Source organism: Ovis canadensis, chromosome X, assembly GCF_042477335.2.
Source record: "Ovis canadensis isolate MfBH-ARS-UI-01 breed Bighorn chromosome X, ARS-UI_OviCan_v2, whole genome shotgun sequence".
Lineage (NCBI taxonomy): Eukaryota > Metazoa > Chordata > Mammalia > Artiodactyla > Bovidae > Ovis > Ovis canadensis.
This window is the reverse complement of record NC_091727.1, coordinates 45,053,205-45,068,722: the sequence shown is the minus strand read 5'-3', so window position 1 is coordinate 45,068,722 and position 15,518 is coordinate 45,053,205. Positions and strand designations below refer to the sequence as shown.

The following is a 15,518-nucleotide window of genomic DNA, read 5'->3' as shown; positions in this document are numbered from 1 at the left end:
GGGTGCCCAGCAGGACCAGGAGTAAGCACCCTCTCTTTAACTGCCTGGATGATCTGGGGATTGAAGGTTCCCTCTTGTGGCCATCCGACATCAAAGGTGGGCCATTCGGCGGAACAGAACGTCACCAGTTTGCTCTTCTTTACTAGTAACGAAAGATTCCGAGCTCTAGACTTAAAATCAGAAAAATGGTCAGTCATCAGGGACAGCGGAGTAGAAGTAGATTGCCCCATGGGTACAGAGAACACAGACAATGACAACAAGACACTCACACAGACAGTGCCGGCACACAGAGTCACAAAAATGACACAACAAACAGATTCCAATTCAGTCTCTTTTAGCACTAGAGACCCCTTTTCTATTTGCAAATGTCTTACCGTCAGGACGTCCTCAGTGCCAGCCGCCTTCCCGGTACGCTACCGGGGACTCGGCCTTACGCTGGGCTTGCCTTGTCTCTCACACCTAGATGCCTCCCCAGTACGATACTGGGCCCCGGACTTAATCTAGGCCTGGACTATTAGCACCGGTGCTTCGGAGTTCAGAGCTCTTTGCCTCTCAGCGGGGCTTCTCCCTCTTACCAGGGGAATTATTCCTCCGGTGGGGCGGAGATCCCGGACGAGCCCCCAAATGTTATGCTCCGTGTCCGTGTCCCCTACCCGACCGAATGAACAAGTCCACCAAAGTAATGCAAAAGGCATAAAGGGAGTTTATTTCTGGCGCGCCAGGGTCCTAGCCTCTCTGACACAGCAGAATGCGGCTGGACCCCGAACAAAGAGGTATGGCGGTTTATATACAGTTTGTCCCTTAGTCCAGCAACAGGCATAGTTGGCACTACCTGATTGGTTACATGCGAAGCTGAGCTCATACATTCCCCTGATGCTGCTTCCCTATAGATTTTTCTTATTTGGTATGGAATGTTTAGCGCAGGAGCTACTGACCTCCTTATTTGGTTATGGAATGTTTAGCGCAGGAGCTACTGTCCCAGGTCCCTGATGTAGTTACACACCTCACTAAGTCTTCCGATAACCTAACATCAGCCTTCTTCACAGTCCACAGAATAAAAATCTCTGGAACTGACCAAAGCCCATAGCAACTGTTGCCATGAGCCTCCAGATCTAAACCAGCCAGTTCTCTGACCCGAAGTAGGTGAAATACCTACTGGATTACCCACCCTATAGCATCCTAAAGTGAAAGTGAAAGTTGCTCAGTTGTGTGGGACTCTTTGCGACCCCATGAACTATACAGTCCATGGAATTCTCCAGGCCAGAATACTGGAGTGGGGAGCCTTTCCCTTCTCCAGAGCATCTTCCCAACCCAGGGATTGAACCCAAGCCTCCCACACTGCAGGCAGATTTTTTACCAGGTGAGCTACAAGGGAAGCCCATATGGCATCCTGCTGCTGCTGCTAAGTCGCTTCAGTCGTGTCCAACTCTGTGTGACCCCATAGACGGCAGCCCAACAGGCTCCCCCGTCCCTGGGATCCTCCAGGCAAGAATACTGGAGTGGGTTGCCATTTCCTTCTCCAATGCATGAAAGTGAAAAGTGAAAGTGAAGTCTGTCAGTCATGTCTGATTCCTAGCGACCCCATGGACTGCAGCCTACCAGACTCCTCTGTCCATGGAATTTGCCAGGCAAGAGTGCTGGAGTGGTTTGCCATTGCCTTCTCCCTATGGCATGCTAACCAATAACCTAATACCATCCTTCTAGTAGAAATTTTCTATCTTGAGACCATAAAAATTGGCTGCTAGCCTGCGAACGGGTTGGGCTCTCCCTTGAACCGACATGTGTTGTAATCCTGTGTCCCTCTCTAGTAAACTTTATTCCTCTCTCATTCAGCCTCTTGGCTGGATATTCTTTTCCAATCCGCACATGGCCCACGACAGTAATCTCACACAAAGTGAAGATTAATATCTCCAGCCAGTCTTAGAATTGTATTTTGAGGTGCACAAGCTGAGGAACTTGAGAGACATCAACCCTTGCATTTAAAGCACCAGGACTTGAAAAGCCAAGTACAATTATGTAAGTTAATATTTTAAGTAATGCAGCCTCTACCAGGATTTCTTATTTTTCTTAATTTCCATATTCTCAGAATAAGAATACTGATAGGGTTGTTCTAAATGTACAGCGAATGCGGGTGCAACGTAAATTCAAAACAAGTTTCGGGGCCAGTTTATGTGAACCTGAGTCAACCGCTTGGTTTTCAACACGGTTTCTCATTCAACAGAATCCCGTGAGGCTTCTTGGGTGAAGAACTTATCCTCGTTCCTCTGTCAGATTTAAATAACAAAAATGATGTTTAAAAATTATGTCCTCTTGAGTAACTCGTGTCAGGTCATTTTCTGGGCTTCCCTCTTCCTCCCTCAGGTTCCTGGCAGGAAACGCGTGGAGAAGATGAAAAGGTTCCAATTCCTAGCAGCAGCGCGTTAGAAAAATTTTCCATCTGTTAGTGAGCCTTTGACTGCTTGAAAAGTGTGGTTCGAAAGAGGGTTTCTCTTATCTCTTTTTAAAAGCCTCTTTCTGGTACCGTGTTACAAATAGCAAGCTGGTTTTCGTTTAACCACCATGTGACGCCCCCTCCCCTCCAGTGAGGCCCTTTGAAACAAAATATCAAAAGTTAGCTTCTGGAAATTCTCGGGGGGGAGGGGTGGGAAACCAGTGTTGCGGAGGGCAACTGACTACAACTCCCACAAATCCTTGCGGGCTGGTATCCAACCTGTCTCCCCCCTCCCCCCTCCTCGCGCCCCTCTGCCCTGCGCTTGCGCGGAAGGCCCTGCGCTTAGAGGAGGGGGCGGGGACAGGACTGTGCGCCTGGAGGAAAAGGAGGAGGAGATTAAAAACGAGACCATAGACTTCCACCTGGGCCTAGAGCGGTTTTTAAAGTAGGGGCGAGAGGCGGGCGGGTTGGGACCGCCTCAGTACAGGCCGCCGGCGGTATCATGGCGACCCGGAACCCCCCTCCCCAAGGTGAGCGGCCGGGGCCCGAAGTAGTATCTTAGAGGCGGCTCACAGCTCTCGACCTTGCTTCAGGCTCGCCTCTTCCTTCTGTCCCAGGGATCCTGGGGGCTCTGTTTTCTTGAGGCAACCTCTTTGAGCACCTCTTTTAGACTAGACCTCCCCTCCCCCTCTTGGACCCTCGCCCTCAACACGGCCCCACCTGTCTTACCTTCACCTCCCTTCCTATCCGTCTTCTAACGTTTAAGTCTTGCTGTTGAAGTCATTTCTTCTTGCTGGGCCTCTAACCGGTTCGGCCAGTGGAAGACCCCCTTTTTCCTCCCACTGATGAAAATGGACCCTGCACTGACCCTGAACCTGAGATTTGGGGGTGACCCTTCATGCTGTGAAACTGACCTACCCACCGAGATTGGGGGAGACCCTGCTGTGAAACTGAGCCACCCCTGCAGAGATTTGGGGTAGGGGTGTAACTGCTCAGCTGTGTAACTGACGTTGCCCCGCCCCCCCAGACCTGTGTCTAGCTCTTTGGGAAGGGGATGCTAGGCCCTTTACTCTCAAGGCCCTAAGTCTCAGAGATTGGGTTTAAGAAACTGTCTACATCCGGGCGTTTTTAGGTGTATGCCAATGTAACAATGAATTTTAACAGATGAAAATGTACACGACATTTTTAACTTTCAGTTGACTGAAAATGTGTTGCTTTCGTTTTCTGCTTTCAAGAATATGAAAGTGATGATGATTCTTACGAAGTGTTGGATTTAACTGAGTATGCCAGAAGACATCACTGGTGGAATCGCGTGTTTGGCCACAGTTCCGGACCTATGGTAGAAAAATACTCGGTAGCCACCCAGATTGTAATGGGTGGAGTGAGTGGCTGGTGAGAACATCCTTTTTTTTTTTTGTTAAATTTCACTGGGAGCCTGACTGCTGCCCTTTTGTATCTGGGCCAACTACATACTCAGTCAGTGGTTTTACAGTGTTAATCCCAGAAGAGCTGTACCTTGAGACTTTTCTCGGTGATATGATTAGTGTAATCTACACTCAGATTCTGCTGGGTTTTGGTGATCATCCTCCTCCTCATCCTTCCTTTGATTTTTTTTTTTTTTGCATATTTCCCCCCTTCTCAGATTTAGCAGATGTAGTGGATCTGATTCAGTACCAGTGGGTAAAGAGGAAAAAATATAGAAGAGAAGAGTTAATTATATGTAAATAATTTGTACTTGTTCGGTTGAAAACCCTGTGAGAACTCCCACAGTAAAACTAATCTCCAGGATTATCAGCCCTGTGCAAAGCAGTGTAAAATTCTCAGTAAAAATTACTGATTATGATACAGATGGTTCTGTTAATTTTGTGGGCCAATTTAAATTAAATGATAATACTTTGAAGAAGGAGAGTTGTAGAACATTGGGTCTTTGTTGGAATTACTCGGTGATAATACTGTGGAGTACATTAAGGGGGAGAGGTTAATAGTATTAACCTCACCAGTTAACATTTCAGGTCACGTGATTATATAATTGCTACTGTAGATCTAATTCTGTTATTCTTAGACTCAAAAGATTAGCCAAATAACAAGGGTCAGAAAGAAGTTTGACCCTTTATTTTGAAAATGTTCATGACCCTAGGGAATTTCTGAAGCTAGTGGGTGTGCTTAACCTGTGAGTAATCATTTTTTCTTCTTAGATTCTAGGTTAAATTCATCCTACATTAATTTAAATATTTACATATTTAAACTCGATAAGTATAAAGTGTTTGTTTTAATTTGTGTTTTATTTGCACCTTGGAACAATGGTGCGCTCTTTTATGCCTTTTTTTTTTTAACGCCTTTTTAAAATAAATGCCATTTTATGGTAGAGACATTCACTGTGAAGATTCTGTGATGAACAGGTACAGTATTTATTCATGATGTGTACTTATTAGTGCTGCTTATGAAAAAAGCCTGCAGTTGCCTGGTCAGAGCCCTGGTTATTCAGATGATTCTTCTCAAGCTGGTTATACTTTGATGCCCACAATTCAGGGCCTGGCCTTCTACTTAAATAAGCTCACAGTCTGGTGCCTTGGGTGATTGGTTAATGTGAGTCCAGGCCTAGAGCCCCATCTTGAAAGAGACTAAAAAATAATTGAGCAGTAGGATTAAATCATTGTGTGTTTTCTCCTTGTAGGCCAAACTTGGTGAGAAGCCCCATAATTGGAAGAAGTTTGCTTGGAAAGCCTAGAGACAGAACAGAGGACATTAGTATATTGATTGTAGTTTCTCATACCATTCAAGCAAAGGATAGACATGCTTGTGGAGCACAGTCCCCAGGATACTGTTAAGACCTGGTTGCTGCTTGGCTCCTTTGCTCCCTTTTCTGAGTCTTTGTTGCTGTCTCCCCTACTGAGGGACACATATGTTTGGATTATAGCCAGGTGTTGATCCAGGAGCTGTGTAATAGGACTCTAATATTATACAGGTGATTTGTTGCAATGACTTTAGATTCAGCGTAATAAACGTTTGCAATTTTTTTAGGGTATAAAACTGATGTCCTATTGTGGCATATGTTAAGGAGGAATGGTTAATAAGATGTTAGCTAGTTAACAATTCAGACCAATTCAGGACTTGATTGGGAAGCTGAGGAAATTATGTTTAGCTGTAGGTAGTTATATGTTCTTGATCCTAATAAAAAACTAAAACTGACAGCAGAATGGGTGGCTGCTAGGTGAGATGGGAGGTGTGAAGATCAGCCAGAGGGTCGTTAGTGTGATCTGAAAGCAAGGTAGCGATGCCTTTGAGGATGGAAAGAAGACAATCAAATGTTTTAGAGAAACTTGGGTGTATAGAATTGGCCATCATTTGGACCCCAGAGGCGATGAAGAAGGCAGTCTGAGATGAACATGAGGTGAGAAGCCTCAAGAATAGTGCTATCACTTAGAAATTGGGACTTTAGCAAACAGGTGGTTTGGTTGGAAAGATGGTGTTTGCTTTGGGACATTTTGAATATGTGGTTCTGGGTGGCAAGAGAAGCTCGTCATGTAATTGGAAACGTACATTTTCCATTTATGAAGGGGTGTTAGTTTCCTCAGGCTGTTATAACAAAGCACCATAGCTAGGTAACTTAAAATGAGAGAAACTTATTCTCTCACAGGTCTGGAGACTAGAAGTTTGAAAAGTGTCAGCAGGGTTGGTTCCTTCTTGGAGGCTCAGGGAGAATTTGTTACGTTTCTCTCCCATCTTCTGGTGGTTGCCAACAATCCCTGACATTCCTTGACTTGCAGACATGTGTGCTCAGTTGCTAAGTCATGTCCAACTCTTCATGACCCCATGGACTGTAGCCTACCAGTCTCCTCTTGTCCATGGGGGTTTCCAGGCAAGAATACTGGAGTGGGTTGCCATTTCCTCCTTTAGGAAATCTTCTCAATTTTGCCTCTGCCATTACATGGCTGTCTTCCTTCTGTGTGTCTCTCTGACATATTGAATTTGGGGCCCACCCTACTCTAGTATAACCTCATCTGAATTAACTGCTTTTGCAATGAATTTACTCCGAATAAGGTCACATTCTGAGGTTGTAGGAAGGTCATAGATTTCAGGGGTGACACAATTCAACCCAGTACAGAAGGCTGGAGTTGGAAATCTGAGATTCCTTTGCACATTGGATCTGGAATGCTGAAGGGAATAATGAATTCACTGAAGGAGAGAATCAAAAAAGTATGGGTTAACATCCTTACAGGATAGATGAGACAAAACAGGTTTAATATAGAGATAGAAATAGAAAAGGGAGCCATGAGAAATGTGGGCCAAAGTATAGTCGTGAAGATGGACCTCTTACTGGACCTTAACGGGTAGAAAAGTTTTAGATAGGTGGAGCGAGGTAGAAACCCCGAGAAACGGGGATTAATACCTTGAGCAAGAGTGGTGACCTGTTTGGAAACTGATTGGATTGGAGTAGAAGGTTTGGCTAGAGTGAGAGTTGGCCAGATATGTGGAACATCTTGACTATATTTTTAAAAAAAAGCCCCATAAAACTAAGCATTTTGTTATGAGGAATTTCAATACAACTTAATACAACTTAATACAACTGTAGAAGGAAGAGTATAATGAACCCTTGAGTACTCACATTCAGTTTCAGTAGCCAGTCTTTCCCCTGTCAGTTCCCTTCTCTTCATCCCTTATTTTGAAGCACATCTCAGACAGTTTAGACTGTGCAGTTTTGACTAGTCTGTATAACTGAAAGGAAACATTGAGGGTTTCTGAGCAGGTGAGGAACATGGTCAAAAGAACTGGGAAGACGTTAAGATTTTATTAGGAAAGTAATGAAAACTAGAAGAGAGAGAGTTTAATACATCATTGATTGCCTTCATCCTTTGCCATTTCTTCCACTAAAGGTGTGCGGGATTTTTGTTCCAGAAAGTTGGAAAACTTGCAGCAACTGCAGTAGGTGGTGGCTTTCTTCTCCTTCAGGTATGTCAGAGCTTTCAGTCCTTGCCTCTGCTTAACAAATAAACATTTCATCAATAGTATAACCTGTTCATACTGATAATTTAAAACATATATTTAAAGTTCACACACATTCGTACGCAATATATGAAAATCAAAAAGTCTCTTTCCTTCCCTGTTTCCTAGTCATTTTTCCTTCCCAGAGGAAATTGCTGTTAGCAATTTCTAATATGTTTTTTAAAACTAGGAAACCATAATAATATAAAAAGTGAAAAATTGGTCTTAAAAAATAATTCATAATCCTATTTCTGAGGCAAGTTGATTTGAAATTTTAGTCCTGTTTATGTTCCTCTAAGTATAAGGTTCAAAAATGCTTTGCTCTTAGAGGTTGTTTATCAGGATATTATCTGGCATTCATGTCTGTTTGGCATATATTTTCCCCAAAATATCATTCCCTGAAGATCAAATATAATAAATCCTAAACTTGAAAAATCTCTGGGAATGCGTGTTAGCAACAATTTTGAAGATACAGAAATCTGTCAGGTTTTGAAAATGATTGATGGTCATAGCAACCAAAATCTGACTTCAGCACCTAGCCATTGATCATGTAATAACCAGTGTCATTGCTTGATGTACAGAAGGACTGAATTCATATGTATTAAGCACAGATTTTCAGTTGTTTACTAAACAGTTTTAAAATTTTATATATACATATTTTTCTATTGATGGTATTATTAAGAGTAATTGCTTATCTCTTGTAAAAGGTAAAAATAAATAATTATTCATATTCTAAATTTAGTCCTTTGGAGGAATATGCCAGTATTTGTACAAAGAATTTTATTTAAGCAGATTTTTGACTTTGGTTTATATAGAACCAAGAATTAAGTTATTTATATAGTTATCTAGAATCAAGATAGTTAATTTTATAGCTGTTTTGAAAACTCAGTTTCAAAAGATGGAAAAAGATACTCTACCAAAGCAGAGTTCCCTGGGATATTCACAGATGGAATTATATATTTCAGTCTACTCTGCATGTCATTTATCAGAAGTCCATTTCAGTCCCTTCAAACCCATGTTTTATGATTGTCACCTTCTACTTCATGTTTAGTCCACGTAATGTTTGAAGTCCCTGAGTAGAAGACGGAACCTCTCCGCATCAAACCAGTTTTTCCCACAAATATGACTGACTTGAAAGCTCAATAGAAGGAAACAAAGACAAAGAAACAAACGGCTTTTAGGCTAATTACCTTTTATTTAGTCTTGCTGCCATATTTTTATTACCTTTACTTATATTTAAAGCTCAGGTGTTTTCCAGTATATATTTATCACACTGCAATCTTAAAAAATAGACAGTTGGTATATTAATCTTTTAAATTCAGGGTTTTTTTTTTAAAGTTGTACATGCCTATAATTCAGAGGGTCAAGTACATGTGTAATGCTCAATACAGATTAGAATAATCCTCTGCCTCCCTCTACCTCCCCATTTTTCCTCTCTTGAGGCAACCAGTTTGAACTATTAGCTGATTCCTAAGGTATTTATTTCCTTTTTCCTAACCAAATTAATTGGCTATTTCTTTATCTTTCAGTTTGAGGTATTAACTGTTGGCTTCCCATTATGGAATGTGGGAATTTAGCTATCATTTATTGAATTTCTGTGTGCCCCAACCCCCGCATCATCTGAGTATTGTTATTTCATAATTGTGTTAGATCATTACCTGGAGTTCACTGAGCTTCTGGATTCTGTAAGTTAATGTCTTTAAGTATGTTTAGGAAGGTTTTGGCCATTATTTCTTTGAATATTTTCTCCTATTCTTTTCCTTCTGAACATGACTCTGACTGATGCATGTTAGGCTCTTTGATAAGGTTCATCTGTCCTTTTCAGTCTTTTTTTGAAAATTGTATAATTTCTAGTGATCTAGAATGGCACCCCACTCCAGTACTCCTGCCTGGAAAATCCCATGGGTGGAGGAGCCTGATAGGCTGCAGCCCATGGGGTCGCTAGGAGTCGGACACGACTGAGCGACTTCACTTTCACTTTTCACTTTCATGCATTGGAGAAGGAAATGGCAACCCACTCCAGTGTTCTTGCCTGGAGAATCCCAGGGACGAGGGAGCCTGATGGGCTGCCGTCTATGGGGTCGCACAGAGTCGGACACGACTGAAGCGACTGAGCAGCAGCAGCTTCAAGTGCACTGATTCTGTGTCATCTGCCTTCTGCCATTTATCCAGTGAATTTATTTCAGATATTATATTTTTCAATTCCAGAATTTTCATTTCTTTTTATATTTTTCTATGTTTCTGATGATAATTCTTATCTTTTCATTGATTACAAGTGCAGTTTCCTTTACCTCATTGAGGTACTGCTTTAAAGTCCTGATAATTTCAGTATATGGGTCATCTCAGAGTTGGCATCTGTTGATTTTCTTTTGAGACTAGGCCACATTTTCTTGCTTTATTGTATCAGATAACTTTGGATTTTATCCCTGAGCATTGGGAATGTTATGTCATGGAGAGTCTGGATTCTGTTTTATTCCTCTGAAATTTGTTCATGTTTTGATTTTAGTAGGCAGTTAACTTGGTTAGACTCAAATTGCAAACTCCATTTCACCTGTGGTAGAGAGTAGCTCAAATCTGTTTTTTTCTTTTTTAGCCTTAGCCGGAGTACTTCGTTATGCCCCATGGATGTGTGGTTCAGGACTTGGATATAATTTGCACATAGAATTTGGGGCTTTCCTTCTATAACTGTGTCCTTTCTGGCTGTTCTTCTCCTGGGCTCTGTCCTCTGGTTCTTCAGGCCAGAAAAATGGCATGTTCTCTATTCAGCTTTTAGCCACCCTGCAACTGCATCTTGTCCTCAAGATAAAGCCAAAAAAAATGGGCAAGTCACCTTATATTGGTCTTACAAGTTTCAACTCCTCTTTAAAATGTGCTTCCTTTTATTATTCTGAGCCCTTGTGTTTTAACCAGGGTTTATAGTTGCTGTCTATGGGAGGGACCTTAAGGTTCATCATCACTTACGTGTCTGTAACCCAGATTACCATGTAAGGTATTGCCAGGAAAACCTTTCACTTGCCATTTGCTTTGATTATCACTCTGTTTTGCTGAGGCTAGAGTTAGAACTGATATAAGGTGAATAAATATAGGAAGAAATGGAGATAAATAGATTCTTCTCTGGAGTCATTCACAGTGAAAATGGAACCTAAGATTCCCAGCCTATTTATATAAAGTCAGATATTTTTATAATTTGAAGTATTTTATGTGTAAAAGTGAGTGAAAGTTGCTCAGTCGTGTCCGACTCTTTGCAACCTCTTGGACTATACAGTCCATGGAATTCTCTAGGCCAGAGTACTGGAGTGGGTAGCCTTTTCCTTTTCCAGGGGATTTTTCCAACCCAGCGATTGAACTGGGGTCTCCTGCATTGCAGGCAGATTTTTACCAATTGAGTTATTTCGTACTTAAAGTGATGCATTAAGAGATTACAAAGAAAGCGTCAGCTTGGTAGAAGTGATTTATAATGGTATACAATTGTTTACTACTCTTGTGATTCTTTACATGTTGATTGTACTGTTTAAAGGGATGACTTAGTGTACTGGCTTACACACATGCTATTGTTCCTGTTCAGATTTTGCTGTGTCTCAGTAGCACTATATGAGACATTAGGGTTAGTAGGCATTTAGCTGTAGTTTTATTAAAAGTATTTATGACATAAAATTTGTATAGAGCATATCTTCTTTTATATTCCACTTTCAAAAGCAGTTACCAGAAAAAGTATTCTTAATTTGACTGAAGAGTCTGAGTTAGTGAAGAGAGTTTATCAAGCTACTTTAATGACCTAAAAACTGATTGGCTACTGATCTCTTATATTAATCATCTGTTTAATTAAGGGTACTTTTTTTTTATTAGCTGTACAAGTTCAGTAGTCTCTGCCTTTTTAGCTAATTCTTAAATTCCAAAAATTCTGATCAAATTATAGAACAGTTGGAATCTTTTGCTATTAAGTACTGTACTTTTCTTAACATAGTGTTCATCACATCTAAATAATTTTGTATGCTTAAGTCTGTTTTCCCTAATGGACTGTAAGCTCTCTGAGGGTGGGGACTTTGGTCTCCCTTGTTCTTGGACATAACTTTGAGGCCTAGAACAGTGCCTGGCACAGAATAGGCACTCAGTGTGTGTTAATGAATAAATTAGTGACTAAATTATGCTTTGTTACACATAAGCTTCATACATTTCTTGAAATCTAAATGTTCATACAGGGGCTTCCCTAGTGGCTCAGATGGTAAAGAATCTGCTTGCAGTGCAGGAGACCTGGGTTCAATCCCTGGATCAGGAAGATCCTCTGGAGAAGGCTACCCACTCCAGTACTTTTGCCTGGAGAATTCCATGGACAGAGGAGCCTGGAGAGCTATAGTCTATGGGGTTGCAAAGAGTTGGACATGTTCATATATTGTATTATCAACCTAGTTGGTTTAAAATTAACCGTTCTTATTACATTTTTGCAGATTGCCAGTCACAGTGGCTATGTGCAGATCGACTGGAAGAGGGTGGAAAAAGATGTAAACAAAGCAAAAAGACAGATTAAGAAACGAGCAAATAAGGCAGCACCTGAAATCAATAACATCATAGAAGAAGTAAGACAATGTGTATTTTTGGCTCCTTTTTTTTTTAATGGATCTCAGCAGAAAATGTGACTAGGGAATGTGGTCTTTAAAAAAAAGATTGGTATTTCTGGTCATGTCTAGAGTGTTAAGTAAAATTTGGGATCAAGTCACCATTTAAATCACTCATTTGTTTTTTAGTTGTTAACCTAAGCTACCTATTTTTTTTGTTGAGGTGGAATAGTTTGAAAATGTATATATTTTATTACTATATTAGTTTTATTAATATTTTTATGTATATTTTGTCTGTTTTATTCTTACATTATTTAGAATTGAATTGAGTGCTCCTTTGCTTTTAATTCTGTCCTTTTACTTTCTCCAACTTCTATTTTGAAAAATTTTATATTAGTTGAAAAGTTGACAGACAAAAACAGTAAATACCCAAGTACTCTTCACCAGATTGTTTGCATTTCACATTTGCTTTGTGTGTGATTTACCATTTTTATTCCTGAATTATTTAAGACATTGTATCTTTTTATTCTTTAATACTTCTGTACATATGTTCCAAGAGTATGGATATTCTCCTATACAATTACGCTTATGAATCCCTCCAAACTTAATGTGATAGAATAGTATTTCTTAATATACAGTTCATGTTAAAATTTTTATATATTCCCCCCCCAATTAAGAATTGCATATTGCATTTGGTGGTCATGTCTTTGAAGTCTCCTTTAATTTTAAATGGTCCCCTCATCTGCTTTTTGTTTTTCTTAATTTCATGACACATTTTTAAAGTATCTAGGCAGAGTATCTCACAGTCTTGCTTTGTCTGATTCCTTCTTCATGATTTTATTTGGGTTAAACATTTTATCAAGGTGCTATTTTCCTGATCCTATATATTTTTTCCTCCTGGGTAGGTGGACTGATAGTTAATAAATATCATTGTGCATGCTGTGGGAATTTATTAATCATTTGTGTCAATAATTTGCTGAATGGACCATTTATGCCCACACTGTAGGGAGATTTCTTTTTATCTGTGAGAATTTTGCTGTCCATATGCCTGTTATCTCAGAAGCAAGAAGCTTCTGGGCCTGGCTGGGGGCTCTAGGCTCCTTCAGTTTGTAACAGACAACGCTGGCATCTTGCCTGATGGTTGGTATCTGCAATAGGAACACAAGAATTTTTGCTGAATATTAACTGAATTGAGGAAAACATCTGAAAAATAATACTCAGCTCTGGATTTAATAGTTAAGAGTATTTTTAAAAATTTGTTATCTTTTTCTTATTATGGTAAAATATATAAAACATAAAATTTACCATTTAAACTATTTTTAAGTGCACAATTCACTGGCATTAAATATATTCACACTTTCATGTAATCATTACTACCAGAACTTTTTCATTATTCCACATAGAAACTCTAAGCATTAAGCAGTAACTCCTATAATTAACCTGTCTCCGTAGCCCTTGGAAACCTCTGTTCTACTTTCTGTCTTGATTAATTTGACTATTTATGTAAGTGCAAATTATAATAGCATTGTCTATTTTTGTCTATTTCACTTAGTGTTTTCAAGATTTATCAATGTTGTAGCATAATTCAGAGTATTTTTCTTCAAACTTTATTTCAGGCAACAGAATTTGTCAAACAGAACATTGTGATATCCAGTGGATTTGTGGGAGGCTTTTTGCTAGGCCTTGCATCTTAAGAATATGAATGTTCTATCACAGTGAAGTCACCTCTGAGAAGAGAAGTGGTGGTGACAAGATGGTCTCATCATTACACATTGACAGATTCTCCAGGATGACGAGAAGCAACTAGCTGGACAATACCCAACTCACTGCTTAGCATTCTGCCATCTGAAATTTAGCAGACTAGTATCTGCTATAAAATAACCTGTATGGTATGTGGATAATAGTATCCCTGAGCAAAACATGGCTTCCATTATTTTTTAAGAATTTGTGTTTGTTTAAAATTTGCCTATAAAACACTACTATTGGATGTAGATATGGAGAGAAAATGAATTGTTGGATGTATTCCCCAGTAAAATATTATCCTCATTTTATTTAAATAAAATGTTTTCCATTGTGCTTTTTTAGTATAGTGCCAATAATTAACACTTTGTATTATAGCTTCAACTGTAGGGCTGACTTTTTTTTTAAGATATGTTTGCAGTAAACTAAAGAACTATAACACATTTTGTGGAAGGATTTACAGATAATAGAATTATTAAAGATATTAAGCAAATTGAATACCAATTTTTAGGTTGCTTTTTCATACAGTTCTTACTTATTTAATAACTAGTAAACAGTTTCAAGAAATGCTCTAGGAAAATACTACATATCTAAAGCTCTTTTTTGTTTTTTTGATGTCTGTAGTTATGAAAATACCTTCTTGTATGTAAACTTCTAAATTTTTTATTCATTTGTTTATCCTGGCAGCCTGGATAGAATTAATTATTTTGAGAGTACATAGAGTTGGGTCACTGATTCATTTTATTAACTTTGAGTGAATCTCATTATTTCATTTTTAAAAATCCTAATTAATATACTGACCCCTTCTTTACAAAGAGGTAAAAATCATTTGGCAAAACCAATACAATATTGTGAAGTAATTAGCCTCCAATTAAAATAAATAAATTTATATTTAAAAAGTTGAAAAAAATAAAAAAGTAGTATAGTATGGATTTAAGGCTTTCAGGTTTTTCGGTAGCATTATGTTGATTGAACACTAGGCCAGTTGACTTGTTTCTCAGGACCAATATCACAGGTAGCTCAGTGGTAAAGAATCTGCCTGCAACTCAGGAAACACGAGACTTGGATTTGATCCCTGGGTCGGGAAGATCTCTGGAGAAGGAAATGGCAACCCAGTCCAGTATTCTTGCCTGGAAAAATCCATGGACAAGAGCCTAGTGGGGTACAGTTCTAGGTTAGAATTGGGAAAAAGCAAAGAACAATGGGTGTTGGAGTCTTCAGGTTGAAAAGACTTTGTGATGTTCAGACTATCTCCTTTTGATAGGAAATCCTTACAGTATTTTTTGTGTATTATAAACATAAGGTGTTTCATACTTTCAGGGTTGTTCCAGTCTTTGTCCTTTCACCCTCACGAGACTCCTTAAAATTGAATGTGGGATTGATCTTTATTTTCTTCTTTTACTCTCATTAGCACCTCAGATAAAATGCTAAATAAAACTCGGACTCTCTTAATATGAAGTGATTTTGCTTATAAACACTTAATTTTTCTTCTTTGAGCTTTGCTCTGTTTGTTCCTTGCCTAGCTTTTCATTACTGTGAAATTAAAAGGGAAAAGTATTCTCCTTAGGTGGAACCTTGACTGTGCTTCTGTGTGCTCTATCTGCCTGATAACCTTTCATTTGATGCAGTGAGGCAGGCTACTACAGGGAGCTCTAGTAGCTGGCTCAGTTTGTTCATCTTGAAAATACAAAGTGTCTCTTCTCTATGTGATTGGGAAAATGGGGGGCACAAAAATGACTGCCCTCAAATGGAGACTAAATATTCTTATATGAAAAGTTACATAATAAAAAAGGAGAGCCTGGCATTTAATT

At 39.4% G+C, this 15,518-nt stretch overlaps 1 protein-coding gene across 1 annotated transcript; it reads left to right on the top strand.

Moving 5' to 3' along the window:
- The first annotated feature begins 2,739 nt into the window (after positions 1 to 2,739).
- FUNDC1 (FUN14 domain containing 1) lies at positions 2,740 to 15,159 on the top strand. Its single transcript, XM_070289917.1, has 5 exons — positions 2,740 to 2,961; positions 3,667 to 3,823; positions 7,306 to 7,381; positions 11,860 to 11,988; positions 13,584 to 15,159. Exons 1-5 carry the CDS (start codon positions 2,934 to 2,936, stop codon positions 13,659 to 13,661), a joined length of 468 nt encoding a protein of 155 aa, XP_070146018.1. The 5' UTR covers positions 2,740 to 2,933; the 3' UTR covers positions 13,662 to 15,159.
- The last annotated feature ends 359 nt before the right edge of the window (positions 15,160 to 15,518 follow it).